At 37.3% G+C, this 24801-nt stretch overlaps 1 protein-coding gene across 2 annotated transcripts in view; it reads left to right on the top strand.

Moving 5' to 3' along the window:
* EGFL6 (EGF like domain multiple 6) overlaps positions 1 to 15801 on the top strand; it is a 29864-nt gene extending 14063 nt beyond the window's left edge. The window contains exons 8-12 of one of the 2 annotated variants that reach the window (XM_074534691.1): positions 5485 to 5811; positions 10492 to 10572; positions 11697 to 11783; positions 13122 to 13387; positions 14561 to 15801. In XM_074534691.1, coding sequence (XP_074390792.1) covers positions 5485 to 5811; positions 10492 to 10572; positions 11697 to 11783; positions 13122 to 13387; positions 14561 to 14656 — 857 coding nt within the window. In that variant the 3' untranslated portion in view covers positions 14657 to 15801. The remainder of the gene's footprint in view (positions 1 to 5484; positions 5812 to 10491; positions 10573 to 11696; positions 11784 to 13121; positions 13388 to 14560) is intronic. The other variant, XM_074534692.1, reaches the window with a different exon arrangement.
* Positions 15802 to 24801: the final 9000 nt, after the last annotated feature.

Here is a 24801-nt window from a genome sequence, read left to right as displayed (position 1 = left end):
AAACAAATACATGTCTGAGAAATATAACCTGTTGGTTTTGGTTGGTTTTTTTTTTCATTTATTTGCATTTTTTAAATGAGATGGTAAAAATTCCAGGGAAATGTTCTTTTTGACTTTATAAGTAGAATATATATTCTACATATAAAATACTTTATTGTCAAGCAAAAACAATTCAACAAGAATGATTGCTTAAATATAAATAGCAAAATTTTTTTCACTTATGAAGAGAGTTTTTTTGAGGTCTAGCCCTGTAAAATATCAGTTCTTAATTCTGATGATTCCTATCTTCTCGCAGGTGTTTTTCTCACATAGTTTGCCCTCTGCCTACTTCCTCCTGTCATATTTCCAATTATTGAAATCCATTTGTTGTTTAGCAGAGGAAGGATCCACGACTCATAAAGTGAATAGAACATACTAAATGGAAAAGAGATTTATTACAAGAGAGAATAGAAGAATAACATAGAGAGTAATCAGAGCCACAGGCAGGTCAAAAGTTGAAGGTCCAGCTAGAAAGTTGCAAACAACAATAGAGGAAGATTAAAATACAATCAGCTATAGGTGAACCCTGAAACGGAGAGATGCTAAATAGAGACTGGTTTCTCTGGTGGTAATTCTCTCACATATGTCTTCTCTTTAAGAGGGAAGTGGAGGAGATTCTTTTAGCCCTGAATGTTTCAATAGTTGACTTTTACTGCAATCCTCAAGAACATCTGACCAGTGTGACTCATGGGGGCAGGATGTGTCTTGCTAGTGGGGAAAATGTTTTTTTAAAATAGTGACACAAACAATTGGATGTACCAGCCAACAGTAAATACTGAGTGTTCTCCATGTCATGTGGCAATTGTGGAAAAGCTTTGCCTTTACTGCAGCCAAAAGAAAATTTGCTATGGGGTTTAATGGGATGAGGACACCATCTTGGGCGTTTAGGAGCTGAGGCTGTGGTTTCACACTTACTTTGGTGACAATGGCTACAGTTCCTGTGGCCCAGTTCCCAGCAGGGCTTGTGCTGCAGTTAAGCAAAAACCCCCTTAAATAAGCCTCCAGTACTCCACATAATTATTCCCACAGAGATGGAATCCTTTTTTCACAGGGAAGCATTAGTTCTTAATAGCAATTGTCTCTAGTATAAAAAAACCCAACCTGGCTACCATGGAAGCAGTATTTGCTTTTTTCAAAAAAATGAAAACTATATATTTAATATATAACTTAATTTTTGGATTATGAGAGGAGACCAATTAAGCACATTGCTTATAATGAAATTCCTGTGGCTACATCTCATGCTATCAAATAACTTTGTAAGTGATATAATATATAATTCACCTTTGCAAAGAGGGTGGTGGAAATTCTTTCATTCAGTTTGTGTGTCAATACAGTGACTTGGAGAAAGCTGCTGAAATGTCAGGCTGCAAACACTACTGCTGGTATGGATATGACGTGATTATTAAGGCACCCTTTTGCCATTTAACACTCCTGTGTCTATGAAATATTGGAGACCATTTCTGAACTGTCTGTAGCACATGTTTGAGAATCCATAGAGATGGATAGATTTGAACAGTCCCTAAAAGGGTCCTAGTCATTTCCATCTGGCCCCTATCTTGCTGCAATTTGTTGCTGTTCTCAGGTTCATGTGTTTCCTGATTTCCTATTGTGCGTTGAAAACCCACATTTCCCCTGCCACGTGCTTTTATGTGTATTCAGCATTTATTTAAGAATAGAGTCTCACAAGGTTCCATTAGCAATTAAGATTCCTGGGGGAAAAAAAAAAACTATTTTTGATTAACTTTTTTTGGTCCTACAAAATAGCAGGAAAAAGGATTACTATCTTTAAGTCTGCAGTACCACTCTAATGAGCTCAACAATGACACTCCTGTTATTGCCCAGCTAGAGGCAGAGGTTACTTTTCTTCATTATGCTTTGCTGGGTATCTAAGTGTCAATAAAAATTCATGTTGGCTCTCTCTCTGCCTCTTGTATTACTCATTCAATTTTTGCTGATAGGGTAACCCTTAGACCCTATATATAATTTTGCTTTCTTTTTAACTTGCCAATCCTGAGAAAGGCTGGTTTGACATAATAAAGTTTCAAAGCTTCTATGATTGTCATTTTTCTGATCATATTCTTAAAATTTAATTCAGTATGGAGTCAAATACTGCTGTCACTCTTCAGTGAGTAACACTTGGGCTTTTGTCACCACACATTTCCTACTAGATGCCTTGCTGGCTGGTGTAGTCATGTATTAAGCACAGTCCAGTGTAACAAACTTGCCCTGATTTCTCAAAGTATCCTTCCCTAAATAAGACAGTAAAAATTTTAGAAATTATATAGGGTAGCATAACATATTGGTAGATGATGTTCCATGGTGCTTAGAAGAAAATAATAGCCCATAATCTGTCTTTTAACTTATCTGTGAAAGCTTTCCAACTCTCTTAAGAATATCTAAAAGAAGTTGATCACTTTTAGAATGATTTCTGAAAATATGTCACGCTCATCTAATCTTTACTCACATCTACAGACTCCACCTACACGTGGTAGATTGTTGTCTGTCTCCCTCAACACCTCTTCAACTCTTATGCAGAGAAGCTATAAAGGGAGCTAAGAAAGGGTTTGTAAGCCAGTCTCCCAGGCTTGTCTCTCACCAGGCTTTTAAATGCTCTGTGAGGTGTTGGGGTGGAAGCAGTGGGGTGCCGGCTGGAGTGCAGAGCAAGCTGTCTCCCACTGCATGCCCTGGATGGTCAGGGCCAGCAGCAGCTGCAGTCACAGGGCTGTGGAAGGAAGACAGACCCTTGTCTGTCCCTCTCCTGTATCATCCCCTGAGTGCTTCCCTTTGCACAATGCAGCACAGTGTGTTGGCATATATTCTTTTTTTTTCAACACAACTTTCACAACTTGGTCATTAGACATCCTACACCAATCCATTTCTGCAGGTTTATAGTTTTGTAAAATTTCTGTGAGTTTTTCTGATGACAGAAAAGTTTTAGCCCTCAACCACTGTTTGCCTTTGTTTTTTCTACTTCTTGCCTTAATTATCCCTAATTCAAAGAAAGAAAATACCTTTGAAAACTGAGATATTTTCATATTAGGGCAATAAACAGAAATTGCAGGCTTCCTGATCAAAGGTAGGTGAGAAAGAGCTGAACTGATGTGAAATGCTCAAAAATACAAAAAATACATTTCCTTGCACTTTTTCCAAAATTCTCCGCAGTCACATAGACAGATAAGTGCACAAAGGTTTGTGACCAACATCTCAGTATTTATCTACATATTTTGAGGCAAAGGGTCTTGAAAAATCACTGCCTCAGGTGTAGCACCCCAGAGCACCAGAGAAGATGAGCTGCTCATTCAGGCAAATCCACAGCCATGGATTCAAAGGAACAGACTGAGTTTAAGGTGGTGTGTTGATTGGTGTATCATTACATTGCATTGATCCTCCTGCAATTTATGGCTAGATATAAAAAGCCTCAAATCTACACCTCTGGCTACTCTAAAGATGAATGCAAGTTGTAAGGAGACTAGTGCTGTGTCCTAAAATAATGTTTAGTGTCTAGAGTCTCTGTCTCCACAAGCACGGAGATTTTCATAGTGCAGCAGCAAACTGGAATCTGCAGGCACAAGGGAATGTATACCTTTTCATCCCCCTATTTTTGTCATTCCTGTCAGTTGATTTTCCACTTTGTTAAATTTTGCACACACAAGGAGATTGGTTTTCTGACACCACAGAGGGTATTATGTTGGACTGTAAGAATTTTCCATTTCATGAGAAAACTTCAAAGCAGAAACTAAAAGCAGATGTTCAGGTTTGCTGAGCAGTCAGTCCTGTAGCCTTGAAAATCCCCATAGCCTTTCTGTTAAAAGTTTCTTGTTACTGACAGTCAAGAGGAAATTTGTTTGGAATTAAGCTTTCCTGTTAATTTTTATTGCTGAATTCTGAGTTTAGACCTAGGGATGGCATCATTGTCCAGAGGATACTTACTGGAGTATTAGTAAAGAGCTTATTTGCAAGCATTTGACAAGCAAGCCTGTAAGTTTTATCCAAAAGAAGGAAGAACAAATCCTCAAGTTTGACTTTGATTTTATTGGCATATGTTTACTTCAACAGCAATCTCAAAAACACCTAAATGCTACAGTGAGCACACCAAGAGTCTGATTCTTTCCTGACATACTAAATAGCTGCCCTTGCCTTAAATAAAATGTGACAAATTCACAGTGATAGGATTGTATTTTCCAGAAGTGAATATAAATTCAGGGAACCTTCCTCTTTTCCTACTAGACTGCAGTTCTATTTTATTTACTGGTGTTTTTCTTCTGCTGTGTCTCCATGAAAAGAGGCACAGAGAAAATAGTGTGCCTCTTTTCATGGAGGCAGACTACCCAAGATACCAAGTCCAGTCTATCTGTCTCAAAGTACTACTATAAAATTTTCATAAATATATAGTGAGGAGCAAAATAGGAATGTATTCTTGCCCTGATAATATAATCATTAGAGGGAAATAAAAATAGCTGTCTTCCACCATTATTTTTAATCCTAAAAGACTGTAGGCACTGCAGCATCAATACTGATTGAGAATCAAAGGTGGGAAGCACTATTCTGATCCACTGATGAAAATAGTTTCTCTTTATGAAAGAGCTTTTTTATAGCACACTGGAACTGCTCAGCTGTCATTGTTTTCTAGGTAGTTCACAAAAAAGACTCAAACTGTCAGTCATTTATGACATGGTTGTGTACAACATTTGATAGTAGTATCCAAAAGGATAATTCCAGAATAATTAAAATAACACCACTTTATCCAAAACTATAAGATAAAATATTTCACATCCTAAAGGAGTCATAAAATGGTAAATTCTCAGCAAATGCTACATTTATGTTCTAGTCCATCTTGGGATTGCACTGTGGTAAAAATTTGGTATTTTTGTATTCTCTGAACTTTGGTGTTTACCCCTTACATTAAATAAGAGCTAAAAGAAATATGATGGAGGAGCTTGATGTATATCTTTTCAAAATATCCTAATTTCAGTAGCTTTCAGTCTGCCATGGAAGGAAAATTAGACCAGAGAAGTTCACAAAAGACAGGCAAGAGAGATGCTCATTATTATTAGGCTGCAGTTGCTGTGGAGGGGATCCCATCTTCATGAACAATTTTAGTCCAAAAATTGAAGGATTTTTGGGTTTTTTTGCCTGAGCTCCAGTGTAAAAGTAATTTAAGTAAGGGGCTCTATGGCCTGTGTTACTCCCTTGTTACACAGACCAAAGAGATCATTACTGAGGGTTGCTTTGGTCTTTTCACTGTAACTGACAGCTGTCAGTAGTGCAGAGCTGAACATGTGCATGTGTTCAGTTCTGTGCAGAACTGAACTTACATCTCATAGTAGAGAATTTAATTCTGAGGCTCTCTGGACCTTGTAAAGGACACCACAGCCCCATTTAAAAACATTGTCATTGCTGGATGATTCCTTAGATGAATATTTTCTATTTTCTTCTTGGTTCTAGTTATCCCTGAAAAGTCAGTGAAGGAAATTGCAAGAAGCCCTGGAACAGCTAAGGACACAATTAAGAAACTTCTTGCACAAAAACACAGTGTGAAAAAGCATGAAACAATCGAGAATGCAATCCCAGAAGCAGCTGTGACCCCACCTTCTGAGACCCACTTGCAGTTGCTGGACTATGAAGGTGCTGTTGATCTTGGTGGGAGCTACAGTGAGGAAGAGAAAGAAATTGCAGCTGCTGCAGAAGAGGAGGCTGAAGAGTCAGATGAAGAGGAGAAGGAAGATTTTGAAAATCAAATTGATGAGCGAAGCCTTAGAGGGGATGTCTTTTGTAAGTTTGTTTTTTTAAATGTCTGGCTTCAATGTAAATATGTCTAAACACCAAAAAATCATCACAAAACACTGCAGACACTTTATCAGAATTTACTTGTAGAAAATGAATCATAGAGTCATAGGATGGTTAGGTTCTAGTTAATGCTTTTGAAAATATGTTTGAAGACTTTGAAAAACACAGCAAGAAGTTGTACAGCATATTAGAATTAGATGATCTTTAAGGTCCCATCCAACCCAAGCAATTCTATTATTATAACTGGTTTTTAATACAATTGTCTCAGTCAAACATTCTTCAAGGTAGTGACAAAAACAATTACAATGAAGAATACACACTGTCAATATTTCATTCATTACATTTGCTCTTTCCAAAATATAGAAAAATAATAAATACTATCCCACAGCCATTAAAATTGTAATAATAAAAATGAGAAAATAAAATAAACATTCACTTTATTGATATTTAACCTGGAAGGAGAGATAAGTATATATTTTTTTAAAGGAAGGATAATTTGAAAGTCCTCACATCTGGCCTGGCCAGAATTTTCCCTTATAGATCTCAGAGATTAAAATGCTGAATTTGTTAGAGAGATTTTTATTTTGCTAGGGGATTCTGGCAGAAAGTTGGTGTGCTGCTTCATGCAGAGATAGCAGCATGCCCAAGATGTAGTTTCATTAAGTTTGTGAACTCTGTATCATCTGTGGCTTTCTTGTTTGACACCAACTGTGATTCAAGATTTAAAGCATTGTGCCATTTTCATTTCAGGATACATTGCTTAAGTGTGTTTTCCTTGCTTTTAAATTTCCATGTGCTGTACTTCATCCTTGTTATAAAAATTCAGTCATGATTCAGGCGCTTAATTGCTTTAACATTTGGCTTTAAAAACACTTTCAATTTTAATGATATTGAGTGATCCTTCAGAGAAGATCATTAGCTCAAATTTACAGCTCATAAATTTGTACATTTTTTCCTTTCTTTGCTGATGTCTATTCAGTAGATTCCTTCACGACAACATTAAATTCCTCCATATAATACCCTCGAGTATTCACATAGCATCTGCCTTTTGTATTATTAATATTGGTATTGTTTGTCTTCCAGGAAGAGTAGTTAATTAGAAAAAATAGAAAAGTCTCTTTAAATTGATTTATTATTTTATCATAGTAGTTATACTACATGATAAATACATAGGGAGCCATAGAAAAATATTGTAAAAAAAAAGGGAAATATATCAACATGGAAATTATTAAAATAGGCCCAACTACCAAAATAGTGGACTTTCGTGAGAATTGGTATTTACCAATTTTTTTTTAAAAACCCACACAATAGTTAAAGACAGCAAAGTGAAGCCCACAACATGTGAGAAATGTCAAAATTAAGGTGATCAATGAAAACTTAGATTTTTTTTCTTATATTTTTGTATCTTATGATACAGTTTGAAATTACTTCAAATTACTATTTTCCATGGGATTCTTGCCTTGTCCAGGCTGAAGAAAGGACCTGTCCTCTTGTGAAAGGTGCAGTTTAATAAATAAGAGTATTTATTTATTGATAGACTAATTATTTATTGATGTGAATATTCATCATTAATTATTTATTCATTATTATCAAATACTTAATCATAAAAATGAAAGTAGACATAATATTGGAAAGCTCTTTATTACATGAGAAGTGCCCTTTCTGCATATGGGAGAAGACACAGAGAGCTGGGCCAAGTACTTGGTTATATAAGCAAGGATTGCAGAGATGATACACTCAAGCTCCACTGAAATAATTAAGCACAACCTTAATTCTGACAGTTTCTAACATTTTATTGCTTTTTGGCTGTCATTGGTAATTCAGAATGATATTGCCAACTGCAACTAAATTCTATATTCTGTACTTCATCAGTTTATGAAATTCACATCATGCTTAGAGCTCCTGTAGTGTCATGTATCCAGCCATTTATTACACATTTGGTAGCATCAAGAATAATAAAGAGGGATTATTATTTGGCAATACTAAAAGTGGACTGTTTCCCTTATGGCTTCACAGATCTTGATGCTGAACAAGAGAATTCCCTCAGTAAATCATGATGTTTGCTCTCATTCTTTTCTGGTAATTACACCACTCTGTGAGCTACTAATGCTCAGATCACAGCTTAGTTCATAGCTATACATGTCAGATTTGCAGCAAATGTAATTCTTTCAGAGCAGGATGTGGTAGCAGAGAAATGGGATATTCTTGTGAGTCCAGTCTAGTGGTACACCATATATATATAGGAAGCTCATCTTAAATTTACTACATCTTTTATTCTGCTTGATTTTTTTTTTATAGTGCCCACTCTGTTTCTCTGGGTTTTGATGTTTTTAATGGGTTTGATAACATCAGTGGTTAAGAACAAGTGTCACCATGATATGAAGGGGTTTGTATGCAGAGATTACATATCAGCTGTTGCTGTGTATAAGTTGATGTGAGGGCATCTGCAGCACAGAAAGAAGGATGGACTCTGCTGCGCCTAGTGTGGGACATATGTGTGCTTTGTTGGTGAGATCTTGTTCTTAGGGACCATGAGAGGAGACCTGCCTTTCTACAAGACCACTTGATAGCAGAAGAGATAGAAAGATTAATTATGACTCCTGCCTATTACTTATGAGGGAGTAAACTTTGGATCCTGGCTGTGCATGAGGATGATCTGATTGAAATATCGGCACTTTCCAAGCAGTAAGGTTTATTTGAAACCTTTCTGTAAGCTGAAGCTTGCAGTTTCTCATAATATGTAGCTGATATCTTTCAGCGAGTGCAAAGCCTGATTGTAATGCCTGACTGAAAGCAAAAATAGATTTGGAAGCAAAACTGGACTCTTTTTCTATCCATAACAGTTCTTCGCTTCACAGCACATGGCTACACCTGCACGTACCTCTCTCAAGTGAATTCAAGTGTAATTCAATAACTTAACAAATAAATCATTCTGGCAGCTGTTGTCCTCTGTTAAATCACTCCACTCTTTCCAGAACTGATCATGTTTTAATAGCTGTCTTCATTTTGGCAAAGGTTTTCACAGCCTGAGCCTCTTTCACCAAGTACAAGGCCAAGTTTATGGCTTGAGAGTAAACTTAACACCAATCTGGATGTCCCTACTCCTAAATGTGTATATGTAAACAAAAATTAATTTGGAGAAATATGTATATTAATCCTTGCCTAAGTATGAATATTATCCAGGTGATCTAAGCAATGGACTGGGTTAGGGGAAGCTGCAAGGACAACAAGAGATGACATGCTCCTGGCAATTCATCAGAAAGCTCATAAGATTGCATGAATCTTCTCCAATTCAGCACTTCTGGAAGTGCCTCTGGGCCTCTTTGTTAGTGTGTATTGTCACTGGTGTACACAGAGCAATTTTTGACAGTTTTGAAGAAGAAAAAAGGTGAAGTGGATGGCATAGTCTTTATGGTGCTAGGAGGCTCTGGATTGCAGTCACTTCTGAGTATATTCTCAAAACTGAGTATGTGAGAGCATATTGGAGTATTTAAATGGAAAGCCCTATTGGAGTATTTAAATGGAAAGCTCAGTCAAACTCATGGGAAACAAACCTCCCCTCTGAACAAATGTGCATCCATGTGAAAATAATGACTTTTAAAATATTTGGCATATGCATGTATGATGCAATGCTAAGTAGGGAAAAGTAATTTTCATAGCTTTTCTTAGCACAGCTGCCCACGGGATGGGGCTGAAAAATGAACTTCAGTTGTTTCAGGCTTTCCCCTAATACATTCTGTAAGCAGTAATCCAAAGGCTTCTCCCTCACTCCTCTAAAATGGCACTTTTAAACTCCTCCTGTTTTCATTGGTGGTCATGAATATATCACAGGTACCACCTGCTTATGTGTTCGCAAATGATAGAATACCAGTGAAAGCAGGTCTTTCCCTTATCTCATGTGTGATTAGTTACTTACACAGGGTATGCATAAAGAAGTTGAGATTTATGTTTGTTTTTTAGTGAGTACACTTATCTATCCATCACTTAAAATAAAACAAACTTAATCATAGAATTTTAAAAGACTTATAGTAATCTAGAAATTACTTAGCATAAACAAGAATATGGAATCTTCTGTCTCACCAGACAGGAGAGGATTTCCCTTGGTCTCTGAGGCTGAGAAATAATGCCTCTTTCAGGCCAGTGTCTTAGAGAACCCCCCTAACATTCTTTCATGCTGCTTTACCAATTCTTCCATTCAGCACCAGCTATCACTGCCCTGACTGCAGATCTGTGGGCCTTTGATGCCCTAACTTTTACAAAGTCTCTGACATTATCCATTTTTTGAGACTGCTGTTGGCAAACTGCTGCCAAGTCACTGTCACTGTTGTCTGGCAGAGGTCAGTTTCATTTGATCATTATAGCAAGAAAGCAGATCAGGCTTCTGAGGAAAGATCACCATTTTATGACCTTGTGAATTTGTAATTTAATGTAGCTGTAGCTCCAGTGCTTATGGGTTAGAAAGCTCAGTGTTGTGGAAAACAGCAATTTAAACAATTTTTTTTAAATTCAGAGTATCTAATTGCTGTTAAGAATATGGGTTTGGTGGTAGAGTGGAAAATACATATGATGAATTTTTAAAATAAATTATGTCAGCTGGTGTAAAGGAATAAAGTTCCATTTTCTGTTCCTGTGATGACTCAGTACTTGACAAGTTGTTTTCCCTAGCTCCCAAGGTAAAAGAAGCAGCTGCCTTTGGCCCTCACCTGGCACAGAGGAAAATTCCAGTGTCGAGACCAGAGCAAGAAGGTGGCTTACTTTTATCATACAGTATTTATTTTCCTGTGTATTCTATCTTTTTGTGACAACCTGTGTTAGCCAAGTCAGAACTGGTTTAAAAGCCTTTAACATAAACCAAAGATTTTGTGAGCATGTTAGAGACAGTATCTGGCCAAACTATGCTACCAGTTCCAACGTGTCCTTTTCCAAGCATATTTTACTGTTTATAACCCATGCATAGAAAGTTTCCCCACATAAGAACTTGACTTGCAATTGAATTTCACTTGAATAATTTCACAGTCATGAAAAATAAAGTAGCTTCTATTGTCTATAAAATGAAAACATGTTGCATAGCACACAATAATCTTAAACAAACAAAATAGACAGATGTGCTGGTTGACTTTTTTTACAATTTAGAAAGCAGTAGTCTCAGATACAATGGATTTAGACAACAAAGCTCTTTAAATGCCACGTACTGCATGTCTCTGTCTCATGATGAAATACATTAAAATAACAAGAAGAATACTTCTTTCTGAGGAAATTCAGAGGCTGATGCATTACTCTTAATCTGATCTGTCAGGCTTGCATTGCACAGTGTCCCTTTGTGTGTGTGATGCTTTTCATCTGCACAGTCATGAAGGCTGTGGTGTGCTCTGGCTGACGCCCTTTTCAGGGTGCTCTAAAGGTCAACTGATCTGGGCTATTCCCAGCTCCATGTAGTTGGATTATCAGGTGCTGATGTAAGGGATTCTTCTCATGGGAGGCCAGTTTCTCTTAAAGGATAGAACTGGAACTTGAGCTGATTGCAACTACAGTAGTGTAACAAATGGAGAATGGAGAGCTCTAAAGCTGGCAGACCTCAAACAATTCCTGATGCTCGAGTTCAACACTAACAGCTCCACCTGTACTTGGGGATTTGCAGGCCATTGATAAACAGAAGTCACAGCTAAAAAGACACTGAGGTAAAGAAATAATTACTACATAATATTTTGATTTTTTGCAGTTGGCATCTCGGTTAACACTATCTGAATTCAGATTATAATTTTAGAATGATCTGTACATTAATAACTGTATGAATAAAGAACACAGTCTTTTAACAGTACTTAGGATATGCTCCTAAATGCTCCTGTTATCTCTGCCAATTTTCTTTTCAGTTGATTGCAGCTTCAGTCGAGGAGTTTGTGACTGGAAACAAGATGCTGATGATGACTTTGACTGGAATCCTGCTGATCGAGATAGAGGTATTCAGATATCTGCCACCTAGATAGGCTTTGATTTGATGGACTACCCCCTCCAAAAAAAAGGGGGAAGGGGAAACTGAATCCAGGATTTTTCTTTTCTATCAGTGGGTTATCTTTATAATAGAAGAAAAGAGGCAGAGGATGATAGGAGTGGATATTGTTTATTTGAAATGTCCAATAGAAAATATTAATCAGCAATATATTTCAAGAAAAATAAATCAAAATGTAAGAAAAATTATTAGAACATAACTGTTCAGAATTGCAAACAACAAGGCAATGGAAACCTTATTAACTGCTTGTTGTGTCTCTCCAAGATTGGTAGGACATTTAATCACACATCTGTCATTTAGATGGATGTGGCAATGTAGTCACCCACGTGCCTTAAACATCACTGAGATAGCTGCTCAGAAATCTCAAACTCTGCAAGACAAACTCAGAATAAGCCAAGGGCAAGGGGCCTATTGAAGAACAACGAATACATGAATAGGTACAAATGCTGAAACCTGAGAAAGAGCTCCCTGAGAGCAATGTGGGACTGCTGAGTGGGTGCACATGAAAAGGTGGGGCTGGACGAGTTTGTTTGAAAGCATCTCTCTTTCCCTGTGACACAGAAATGTTGCAGAAGTTGCTGCAGTAGTGACCAGTGGATCCTACAGATCCTGAAGGCTGCTTACAATTACCACACACACATTCTCTTCCTCTTCTTTAAGAGCCTTCCATGTTAGTCTTCACTAATCCTTCCTCTCCTGCTCCACATAATTCCCTAAATCCCTTCTCTGTGCTGTCACTTCCAGGAAAACCTTACCCTGGCCTTATCCTGTCTCCCTGAACTTACATATGCTGATTGTGACTTCATTTATGGCCCCAGATGTTTTATTCCTTTAAGACTTTTTGCGTGTCTGTCACTTCATTGGTCTTCCAGGACTTGGGAAATAAGCTGTCAGTTCCCTTGTGAATTTGTCATTAATGCAGAGGACAGTGGAGAGAATATTGAGCTAGCTCAAGTACTGAAATAATGTGACCACAGAGGCACAGCAGCCTGTTTCAGACTTGCATTTGGAAAACAGATGGTTTTGCCTTCAAAAGATAGTGCAAGGAAGAATGACTGTAATTGCCAGTGAAATATGAACTCATCTCCTCTGTAAACTGATCTGACTTCCAACCCTACAAGTTTATTCCTCACTAAGTACACTTCCTGCTGCTTTTTTCCAATGTGATTTTAAATTATTCAAGTAAACTACTTTCAGCTTCCCCTTATTTTCTTAGCAAATGTATTCAAATTGCTAATAAATAACACAAGTGCATTAAATTTTTAAAAAATTATTTTCTTTTTACAAGGTGATGGCTACTACATGGCAGTTCCAGCCTTTGTGGGGCACAAGAATGATATGGGGCGTTTAAAACTTCTCCTCACTGACCTCAAACCAAAGAGCAGCTACTGCCTGATTTTCAGTTATCGGCTTGCTGGTGAGAAAGTGGGAAAGCTAAGAGTGTTCCTGGCAAACAAAAAAACTGCTCCTGTCTGGGAAGAGAACAAAGGAAAAGATGAAAAGTGGAGAACTGGAAAAATAGAGATATTTCAGGGGGCTGAAACAACCAACAGTGTAAGTATAACACGGTTTATTAGCCAATTACCATAACCAACATGCTGGTTTGATTTCCTAATTCTCAAGTGTTCCACTAAATGTTTTATAGGCATCAGCAACCAAAAGGCTTATCTGAAATGGGAAACAGGAGCCCGTATTTTAGGGGGCATTAAAGTTATCACCTGATTGTAATTTCAGAACTGAATCATCCTAATTGGTTAGAATACTGATGCCAGTAATTCTGTCATTTTGTAAAAATACTGCATAACATAATAAATTAACAAAAGTAATCAAAATCTGCCCTTAATATCTCACACAACAGAAGCCTACATATGTGCCTAGAAAAATGAAAATTTTTCATTTCATAGACGAGGTTGCTCTCAAACCACACTAAACCAGACCATTCTAGCAAAAGGAGACATCATGTATAATCAAAGGGGGCCCATCACCATGGGAGTAGGGAGTACCAAGAGGGAACACTGTGCACTGATGTATGCCAGAAACTGCCTCTAACAGGACTTCAGCCAGTTCCTCCTCGAAATTCTGGGGCCTGTTTTCCATTTGTGTGATGGAAAATTTTCAGTGCTGTGTAAAGGCTTCTACTGTATAATTGAATATAGTGAATGTAAAGGAAATGCAAGCCCTTTTCAAGGTCCTTTGCACAGCTGGAATGATGCAGAAAAGCCCTTAAATAAATGAGAATCAGAATATAAAATAAAAAACCCAGACATCCTATTCATAAGAACAACCCTCTTCTTTATATATAGTATACATACTATACTCAGTACATACAAGAGTGTGTAAATATATACAGAATATGCACACAAAACCTGAGGATCCAAATAGATCAAAAATGAGCAATTGTAATGTCTTGAATAAATGAAAAGCATGAACATCACATGCTGTGATAAAACCGCATTATTATAAGAGGATTTCACTCAATTTGCATTTTTTTACAATAAAAGTAAATAATCTTATTAAAGTAACCCATCTGGTATTGTAAATCTGTGCAGAGGATTTTAATCTAGTTCAAATAATGCACAAAAGCTTTAAAAATGGCAAAGATACAAGTAATTAAGTCCTGTGTTGTAATAAAATATTCTTTATTTATAGCATTGTAACTAATTAGGAGTTGCTAAATGGTTGAATAAACTACATTTTCACCCTTAATACATATTTTTCTTATGACAGGTCACTTTTGAATCAGAACGTGGGAAGGGTAAAACTGGAGAAATTGGAGTGGACAATGTTATACTAATTTCTGGTCCATGCCCAGAAGATGCCTGATAATGGACATTGAAGTATACCAGATTTAATCCTATTTTTTACACTTTATGAGTAGTGTATTTTTTGTATTCATTTTTAATTATAAAAACAAAACCAAAACAAACCTATAAAATTGTGCCTTGAATCTAATGCAACAATGCCAACAGAAAAACTGATGTTCAAGATGCAGAATACACTTTTTTTGTGAATTCTTTTAATTTTGATACATGCATTGAATGTAATACTACTGTATTTTATAATTCAAGGTCAGGGTTTCTGAAGTATTATTTGTTAAGCATTTTTACAACTCTACGTGCTTTTTTTTCTTCAGAGTCTTCTTGAGACTTTTCATTACTCTTCTGTTTCATTTTATCTACTCCATAAGAACATAAAGCAGTTTTTAAGAGAATGTTACTATTTCTGTTGACATAATTAACTTCTTAGTGGGTTGTTCTAAAAATCAGTATGCATCACCCTGTGTGCAGTAAGACAATCACACACAGTGCCAAGGTGTTTGTTTATTTAAATACTTGTGCAAAGATGAGTGCTAGGTAAATCCACAAAGTCAGGACACCAAGCAGAAATGATGACCACTATTTATATATTGTTAATCTTGATATATTCCACTTATCTAGTATATATTCAGTGTTTAATACTCCACTGTTGCTGAGCTGGCTTCTTATCCTGGGCAGCCTGGTGGTTTTTACTACTGTGGTTACTATTATAAGTGTTTACTATTGTATTATTGCTGAGATGTGCTGAGCTGGCTTTGTTTTCTTCTTATCTTGGGTGTCCTGCAGTAGCACACCCTTCCTCCCAAATTCTGTTACCCCTCTGAGTCTGGACGAGTTTGTTTGAAAGGATCTCTCTTTCCCTGTGACACAGAAATGTTGCAGAAGTTGCTGCAGTAGTGACCAATGAGTCCTACAGATCCTGCAGGCTGCTTACACCAGTTCCCAGTGATCTTTGAGACAAGTCAAGCCCTAAACTTTACTAAAGTAATTCTATTGACAAATAATTTATATTAGGCCTTAGGTAAATATTCAATCTATCGAACAACTAGGAAGAAAGTGAAGACCTTCTTTTCCTTTCTGATGGAGCTAAGAAAGATGTAAGCGGATTCATGTCTTTGAGGAATATTTTCATTACCAATAAAGTATGTAAAATACCTTGATTGTCATCAATATCTTTGAGTCACACAAATCAGTGATAAGAAATGATCCCTTTATAGTTTTATAAGCATTTAATGTTCACCATTAGCAGATGATGTTACCAACTGGGTGGAAATACAAGAGCAAAAAGAATGACCCATTATTAATGTTTAAGAAGCTTCACATTATGTACTGAACAAAAGGCTCCTGCTGGACTGCAGGCCTACTTTACCCCATTAGAGGTGAGAAAGAATGATTTTCATTGTCCAGGAGACAGTATGACCTAGTGGCCACATACTAAGTCTCCTCTTACACAACTGAAAAAAATAATCTTTGTTGTGAGTTCCTTCATGACTCTTTAAACATCAACAAAAAGGGTGGGGATTATCCACCATCCCCAGGAGCAGGAAGGTGAGCAGAACTTTCTCCCACAGAGCAGGAGCTGCCACCCACTGCCATGCTTGTCCATGCTCACAAGTGCATGTCAATGTACACATACACATTTGAGGGACCAGAGTCCAGATTACATTTTTTCTGAAAAGAAGTCAAATGACAGTGCTGTGAAAGATAAGAACGTTATTTTTGTCTTGTGATCTCTGTGGAATCCAGTACCTAACAGTCTGGATTCTAAGAGAACAGAGAAGCCCATGGAAAAGCCCTGGTTCAGGCAATGTTCAGTTAAATACATATGCATACATTTTCCTCTTATTTCTGTGTATCCCCTTCCAGGCTGGCTGCTCGTTATTTATTATTAGTGACCCTATTATTTCAGTTTTTGTATGAAGAAGGGCACATCCAAAATGACTGAACAGAATTTTGTGCTCTAACACCAAAGAATTTTGAAGAATTCAGCCTTTATGAACCTAAACTTTTTAACAAAAAAACACCAGTCGAAATACCTTGAATTACACACATGAAGCAAGGAATGCTTGAGAGATTTCTTGTTGAAATACAGTATTTTTGTGCTGTGCACACAGGTGAGGAAAGGGTAGGCAGAAGTGAAGTATCTGGAAAGTTTACAATGGCTATGCAACCAGGAAATGCAGCTTTTTTGTGAGAACTGGTTTGTGTTACAAAACAGATGCTCTGGGAAGTGGACACAGGCTTCAGCTTTGACAAGGGAATCTGTTTCCTGGTATCTTTGGAGTTGTTGAGGTAATTGCAGAAAAAGGACTTGGGTAAAGCAAACTCTCTGTTTTAAGAGCAAAGACTCTGGTAGCTTCAAAATGAGGGCAAAGTTCCTTCAATATCAAAGTGAATGCTGACTGTGATTATGTCAGAATGCCTGAATATCCTGGTCACACCGAGGCAAAAAAGTGAAACAAGTATTTTTCTGGATTCACTCCTTGTCTGACTGAAGTTGAACTATTCTTACTGAAGATCAAAAAAATGAAAGTTCAGTTTTACTGAAGTAAAATCCTGTGTCTAGCTTCAAACAGCAATAACTCATGTAGCATCTCTAAATACTAAAAAGCCTAAGAATCATTACAGTCTTGAGTGCTGCAGTGTTTGAAGTGCAAACGATGCATATATGTGGAGCAAACTGAGTCCACCTAAAAAAGTGCCCCTGGGCATTTCTTGCATGGGCAGTTACTGGGCATAGAAAGATACTGCCTGTGGAAGGCATGATATCTGAAGGATATTCACTCAATACACAAACAACAGAGAGCAAACACAATGAATATGGAGCTAATATTTATTTGTTGTTGGTTGAATCACAGCCCACCATGAATTATCACTGGGACCAATACTTTAGTGGTAGAATTCCATCCAAAAGTCAAGTCAAGAAGATTTTGTATTTCACGGAATAAGAAAATTATTTGCACAGATCAGTACCAACTAACTGCAATAACTGCCATAAGGCTTTCTGTAGTAGATGCAGAAGTGGTTTCAAATTTGTTTGCAATGGATTATCATTCACAAGATAGCTTGCATCATAGCATAATTGCAGCATAATAAGATCTGAATAGAAAAACTTAAACCTTTTTTTGTTGTGGATAAATTCAAAGATAGCTTCTGCAGAAGCAAAAAAATAAATCCCTTCTATACAGATAGTCATATAAACCACATCAGTGCATCAGCAAATTAACTGGTATTGTTTGCAACATTCATCCTGAAGATGGAACTGCTAAGGGCAAACCCTACATATTTCTCCTTCAGATGAAAACAGTAAAAGGAGATATTATGCCTATAGTCATTAATGCCTCAAAATGTTCCTGACAGTTTTCCATTACTGTGAAATCCATTATCTGCTTGATTATTTTAGACAGCAAGGAAACTGCACTGGGAGAATTTGAGCAAGTTAAAGTTATGCTGTAATCAAGTGGCTTGAACTTTGATATCATCATTTGTAACTCTCAAGTCTGATAACACACTTTAGAGACTACCCTGCCTGCAAGTTATTGAAAAAAAAGAGCTTCTAGCTAATTGCCCAAATCTATACTGCATCCTTCAAAAGCTACTCAGCAGATGTGATCATCTAATCTTGAATGTTGTAACAAAAGGTTTGAATCGCTTTTTTTCAGCTGCCAAAAGAACTAACAGAGGCATTTTATTTTGACCATGGTGAATACATGGAAATGCTGAGGCATGTTCCCAAAAGATGGTTATCTTTTAACCTGCAGTTGAAAGGAACTTAAAAAATTTTCCAGCTATTAGATGTTATTTTATATATTAAAAAATTATTCCAACATGCAATTTTTCAGGATCAAAAGGATCAAGATAATTAAGAGAGGTTTTCAATAAGTGCTGCTCATATTTTCTTCATAATTGGTATATTGTTAATGACAGATTCATACAACTGCATGTACTGGAGGTATTGTAACTCATGACAATATATTAATGAAAAGATAAATAGCAATGAAGTGTGAGTAATTTACTTGGTCGTATGTTACATGAAAGTTCATTACAGTGAAAGATTTTTCATAGAAAAGAATTTCTAATTTGAATAGTTACTAACCTCTCAAATACCTGACTTTAAAGGTTCAACAAAATTAGACATACAGTCTCTTGGACCCTCCCCTGATCTCCAGGAAGGATATATTATACAACTGTTGAGAAAACTGATTATTAATTTTTTATTTGGGAAATACTAGGCTGGAGAATATTCAGCCTTCTGTGATCCAGTGATTTTTTTTAATAGCCTGATACTCTGAAAACCTCTCAATTTCTCAATATTTCTGTATTGCCTCATACCAATTTCTATTTCAGATAAACTCCTGAGCAGAAACTTCTCTTTCAACAGATTTGATAAATCATTTAAAAAGTGATCCTTTGAGGTCCTCAGATAAAAGCTAACTTCAATCACACATTTAGAGTGTTTGATTAATTCATCTAAAATGAAAGGGAAATATTTCAAAGTTAAACATTATGTAAAATAATACAATATATGATAAACAATTAGTGTATCTAATTCTGATAGAAATAAGGTCTGAGTTAAAGGAAACAGCATGTCTCTAGACATGCTTAAAACAGCATATAATTATTTTGTTTCATATGCTTCCCTTTACTTCCATGAAAAGATGGTGCATCTCCAACACCCAGGATGGTTTGCAGGAGCACTAAATAGCTCCTCAGGTGTGTTCTGACAGGGCCCAGGCTCCAGCTCTCCCTCATATGATTCCCATGAAGAGCTTGGGAGTCAAAATGCTCCAAGAATCACTCCCTGGAGTGCTTGCACTGCTGCCAGTTCACTGCAGAAGTGGCACTTTTTTTGTTGTGTAGAGGAGCTGACATGTTTATTTTTCTGCTGTTTGCTCTTTAGAAAGACAGTAGCAAAGTTAGCAGCTCATTCAGGCACTTGAAATCTTTGTCCAGAGCTGATCACCCTGCTCCATTGCTTTCTGCTGCTGTACAGTGCTTAACTTTGGTGCCCAAAATCTGCCTGCTGAATTGGACACCTCTGGGGAGCACTCAGTAAATCTGACTTAGGTGGATAAAGCAATCAGCCAGAGTCTGGCTTTGATTTCATGTTGATAGCAGTTTAATGTTAAATCCCTGGGGTTTGATTCATTGCAGGTTATTACAGTTATTGTAATCTCCATGCTTTGACTCACTGCAGTATTACATTTTCTTGCTATATTTGATATCTTAATTCATGGTATTTTTGTGTACTGCACAAGGATTTGTCTTCCCACTTGAAAAGTGACTCAATTTACAATTATACAATACCATAAAAAAACAGAAGTCACAAATAAGATAAAATGGTACAAAATAATGATAAAATCTATTAGAAACATATGCCATAAAGTAATCAGAAACAATATATTTCAAAATAACCCACAAAAAACTATCCTCCCTTCAAGCACTAATTTTATTCTAAACTAAATAATGTTAACAGCTGATTTTTAAAATGCTAGAACAGATACTGTACTCAAGAAAGCCACATGTTCACTTACTGTGAGTTAATCAGTAACATCACCTTCCTGCTCAGGATGTAAATATATGGGAGTCCTAATTTTCTTTGTCTTGTTTGAAATTGCCAAGATTTTTGAATAGTCACCCTTTGTAGAGGCAAGGGGGCACTTGTAGACTGGCTCAAGTATGTGCACTATTGAAAATGCATGTGAAGGTGTGAATAGCAAGATAAAAATGTTTGCCTTTATGGTTCAAGAGAGTTAAATTGAAAGATGGCTGCAAAGAGTATTGTGATACTGAGTGACTGTGCAAGCAAATGGGATATGAAAATTAACTGTGGGTCACCACAAGTAATGGAATTAGAAAAAATAATCAATCTACATCAATATCGTCAGTGCCTCCAAATTAGCTAATACCTCTAAGGAAAATTATCTGAAAGTGACTGCATTTTCTTCTGAAAACTCACTTGCACTGAAAAAGATCCAATATATTTTTCTCATGTTTCCTGTACTGGCATTGTAGTCCACCAAGCTGTGCAGTGCTGGAACACTGGATCACTTTGTAGTTATCTTCTTGCTTACACAGAGAGAAGCTGCTTATCTCAATTTCCCTCAAATGAAGTATTCTTCAGTGCTTAACTAAGCAAGTTACTCAGATGGCTTCATAACACTCCACTGACTCTGGCAGAATTTCTTCATAATCCTCCTGGCAATTCAATTTCAGGTCTTCCAGGGGGTATGATACTCCCACCATGTACTGGAACTCCTGCTAGGAGGAAGAGCCAGGAAACACATGGGAAATATTTCTCATCAATGTAGCCAGTTAACTTTGTGTGCATCATCCTCATAATCCTAAATTCAGCACATTCCAGTGTTACAGAAAATGCACAGGAATCTCAAGCCATGGAAATAAACAGCATGAGGAGCATTACTGCTCAAACTCATCCACTGCTCAGTGCTGCAGCCTTTATCTCATCACACAGAAGCTGCATCAGTTCAAAAGCAGCCTAAGGAAATCCAGGGCCTCATCCACCTCCCTCTCAGAACTGGGTCACAGCCTGAAAATGTGAAAGTCACTCTTGAAATAACAGCCACCCAAGAAGTCACTCTTTGTGTGAATCAACGAACTTAAAATGCTGTGACTGAAAGTGGTCTCATGAAATAAAATCTGAGTCCCAAAGTATGGCCCAATTCTTGGATTTTCAGAGTCTATGAATACAACATTTATATAGGATTCCCTTCTGCATATCACTAAGGATAGAGAGAGATGACTGTTCAAAACACTTTGGTCCCTATTTAATTTAATTTCATGATAATGCTTTGCTCCATGGTTAATATTATGGTTTTTGGTTTTTTTTTCTTCACTTGCTAGTAGAGGCAGGGAAACTTTTCAAAAAAAGAATCGCATTTCTAAATTTTGGCTTTTTCTCTGGGAACTCTAAAATCAGTACAAATTCAGACTTATTGACAGGATAACCTTTAAACAAAGAAACACTTAACTGCAGAAAGCTCTTCAAGAAGAATTACAGTGGTGGACCATGAAGTGGATGCCATAGGTCCTATTAGGACATTAAGATAGAACACAATTTAAAATATAAAAATATAAAAAATTATTAATAAATAACATCCATGCATTTGGTTTTGTCAGAGTTTTTTTTTCTTTAAAAGGAACAATTGTTTTAGAAAAAAATAAAACAAATTACAGAGTCTTATTTGAAGCATATACTATTCTCTACAGAAACCTTATGATGGACCAACATTTTTCCAAATAGTTTTCTGGATAGACAATACTTTCCAGCTGGCAGAATATCTCCATCTGTTGAATAGAAGCCTATGTTTCTAGAAATGCAGATACTTATATCACAGCCAATACTGAAGTTTCAAGGAAGTCATCACTGTTACAGTAGCACTGATATTATCCTGGAAAACCATACAAAGACATACACATATATCATTACACATGTATACATATATTTATACATTTACTGAATGTATAATTTTAATATTTGAGAAAGAATTATTGCATCGGTTCTATAAATGGGAAATTGGAATAATGATCTCTTATTCATTAGATCAAAGACAATTTAATGGAGATGCTCAAACAGTCCCTTGAGTGAGAAACCAGTCTCCAGGAGAGGCATTCCCAGTTTTGATCCCATCCCAAAGGAGGGCTAATCACAAGGAAAAAGCCATGGTTGTTTTGCCTTCCTGCCAAGGGAGCCCTGTGCCTCTGTAATAGGCAAGGCACTTTCAGCTGAGGACATAAGGAATCCAATATGTACTGTTCTCATAATCACACAGGTACAGAAAGATTAAACAAAACTGGCATTTAAAGCCTTGGAGCCCCAAACTGAAATGAAACTGCAAACTCCTGGATACTGCAATAAGAGCTGCTGCTGAATTGCTGACACATGTAGGCTGCAGAAATACTTCAAAATATGTAACACAGGCCACTGGATGACATGCCAGGTTTGAAGCTGGAAGGTTCTGATCCTGTTCCGCTAGTACGTTACTGTGCCATTTCTGGACACACGCTTCAAATTCTTGATCTCTTGTTTCATAAACTGTGGCATTCAGCTTACTCATTGTATCACATGTTCAATCCCTGATGAATTCATCAGTCTGGCACAAGCACACTGTGAGTGAAGAATTGAACAGCATTAGCAATCAGTGTATAATGCAACCACTGCAGCACTAGCAAGGAAAGGTCTGAGATCACTCAGTGATGAGCACTGATAAAGCAGTTCACTACAATAATTTAATAAATTGTTTATCTAGTTTTTTTACATCCTATACAACAATGCAAGAGCATTCCCTGTGTGGTTAGTAATGGTGATGTTCATTATGTCAAAATAAGGAAAAAGAGGTCTGCAGTACATTATATTCTTGCCAAAACATATTTAGTGCCTTCAAGTAGGTAAAATCAGATTACTGACAGCAGAGGGCAACACAGACCTCATTACTGAATAAAGCCACAAATATGTATCAAAAAATCATACCAGCATTTTACTGTATCGAAGTATACACCCTAGCATGATCTATAGATTTGCTGTAGAGCCAAAATTCTGGAAGTAGTAATCTCTTAAAAAATCATTTTGAACATCTATGTGAAATACATGAAAGAGGAAATACATGTAAAAGAGGAAAGCACTACAACAAAGGCAATAACAAATACCTTTACTTTGACTAAATTACATTTACTTTTAGGCGTTTACTGCATAATCAGACATTTCCAGCAGACTTCATCATATCAAAAAGCTGTAACCTTGTAAAATTTTATATTTATTTTCTTTCTCTGTGTATATTAATAGCTCCATTTAGTATCCAAAAGATTAGTTGGTTATACCAAAAGTAACACGGTACTATATTGAAAATAGGAAGTTTTACAACTTTTTTTTGTTGTTGTTGCTGTTCTGTGTTAGCCTTAGGTCTGATACTCATTTACCTTGTGTCTTTCACTACCTCCAAGCCATTTTGCTTGGGAAGGACTATATCACGACTGAAGTTAAAGTTTAAAATCACTTACTTTTCATTCATCTTAGGGCTGAGAGGAGCATGGTGGGGCTCCCCCAGCCATGCAGACAGATACCAAAGGAAAGCCATGCCGTGCACAGGGGCCACAGGGCAGCATCATGGTGTCCACGTCATGTGCCAGATCCATGCCCAACACAGCCGGCAGCCTCCGTGGAAACTGTGCCCTCACACGGGAGGCTGCATGGGACAGCAAGTTATTTCCATGGCTGCTGCCTTCTCGGGAGATTTTTCATCCTGCGGCAGCCCCGGGGACAGCACAGGAGCCCTCAGGGAATTCACATCCCATAGCAGAATCCCAGGAATATTTAGCTTGGAAAAGACCTCTGAGATCAGCAAGTCCAAGCCCAGACCCAGCACCACCACCCTGTCAGCCAGATCATGGTACTGAGTGCCACATCCAGACTTTCCTGAACACCTCCAGGGACGGTGACTGCCACCTGCTTGGGCAGTCCATTCCAGCATCTAGTCACTCCTTCTGTGAAGAAATTCTTCCTAATGACCAACTAAACCTCTCCTGGCACTGCTTGAGGTGATATCCTCTCATCCTGTCACTAGTTGTGTGGGGGAAGTGGCGGACCCACAGCTGGCTACAATCTCCTGTCAGGTGTTGCAGACAGTGATAAGGTCATCCCCAAGCCTCCTTTTCTCTCGGCTCAACAACCCCCTCTCCCTTGGCCGCTTCCCATCGGACATGCGCTCCCAACCCTTCTCCAGACAGGCTCCGGTGTGACGGTGTTCACAGGGGTCTTAGGATGAGGGAAGAGACGAGGATCTGACTCCATGTTTCAGAAGGCTTGACTTATTATTTTATGATATATATTATATTAAAACTATACTAAAAGAATAGAAGAAAGGATTTCATCAAAAGGCTAGCTAAGAATAGAAAAAGAAGGAATGAAAAACAAAGGCTTGCCTCTCGGACAGAGAGTCCGAGCAAGCTGACTGTGATTGGCCATTAATTAGAAACAACCAAATGAGACCAATCACAGATGCACCTGTTGCATTCCACAGCAGCAGATAACCATTGTTTACATTTTGTTCCCGAGGCCTCTCAGCTTCTCAGGAGAAAAAATCCTAAGGAAAGGATTTTTCAGAAAAATATCATGGCTACACTCCAGCACCTCAG

This window comes from Zonotrichia albicollis, chromosome 2, assembly GCF_047830755.1.
Source record: "Zonotrichia albicollis isolate bZonAlb1 chromosome 2, bZonAlb1.hap1, whole genome shotgun sequence".
In the NCBI taxonomy this organism is placed as follows: Eukaryota; Metazoa; Chordata; class Aves; order Passeriformes; family Passerellidae; genus Zonotrichia; species Zonotrichia albicollis.
The sequence above is the reverse complement of the archived record's forward strand: the minus strand, read 5'-3'. Positions and strand labels throughout refer to the sequence as shown.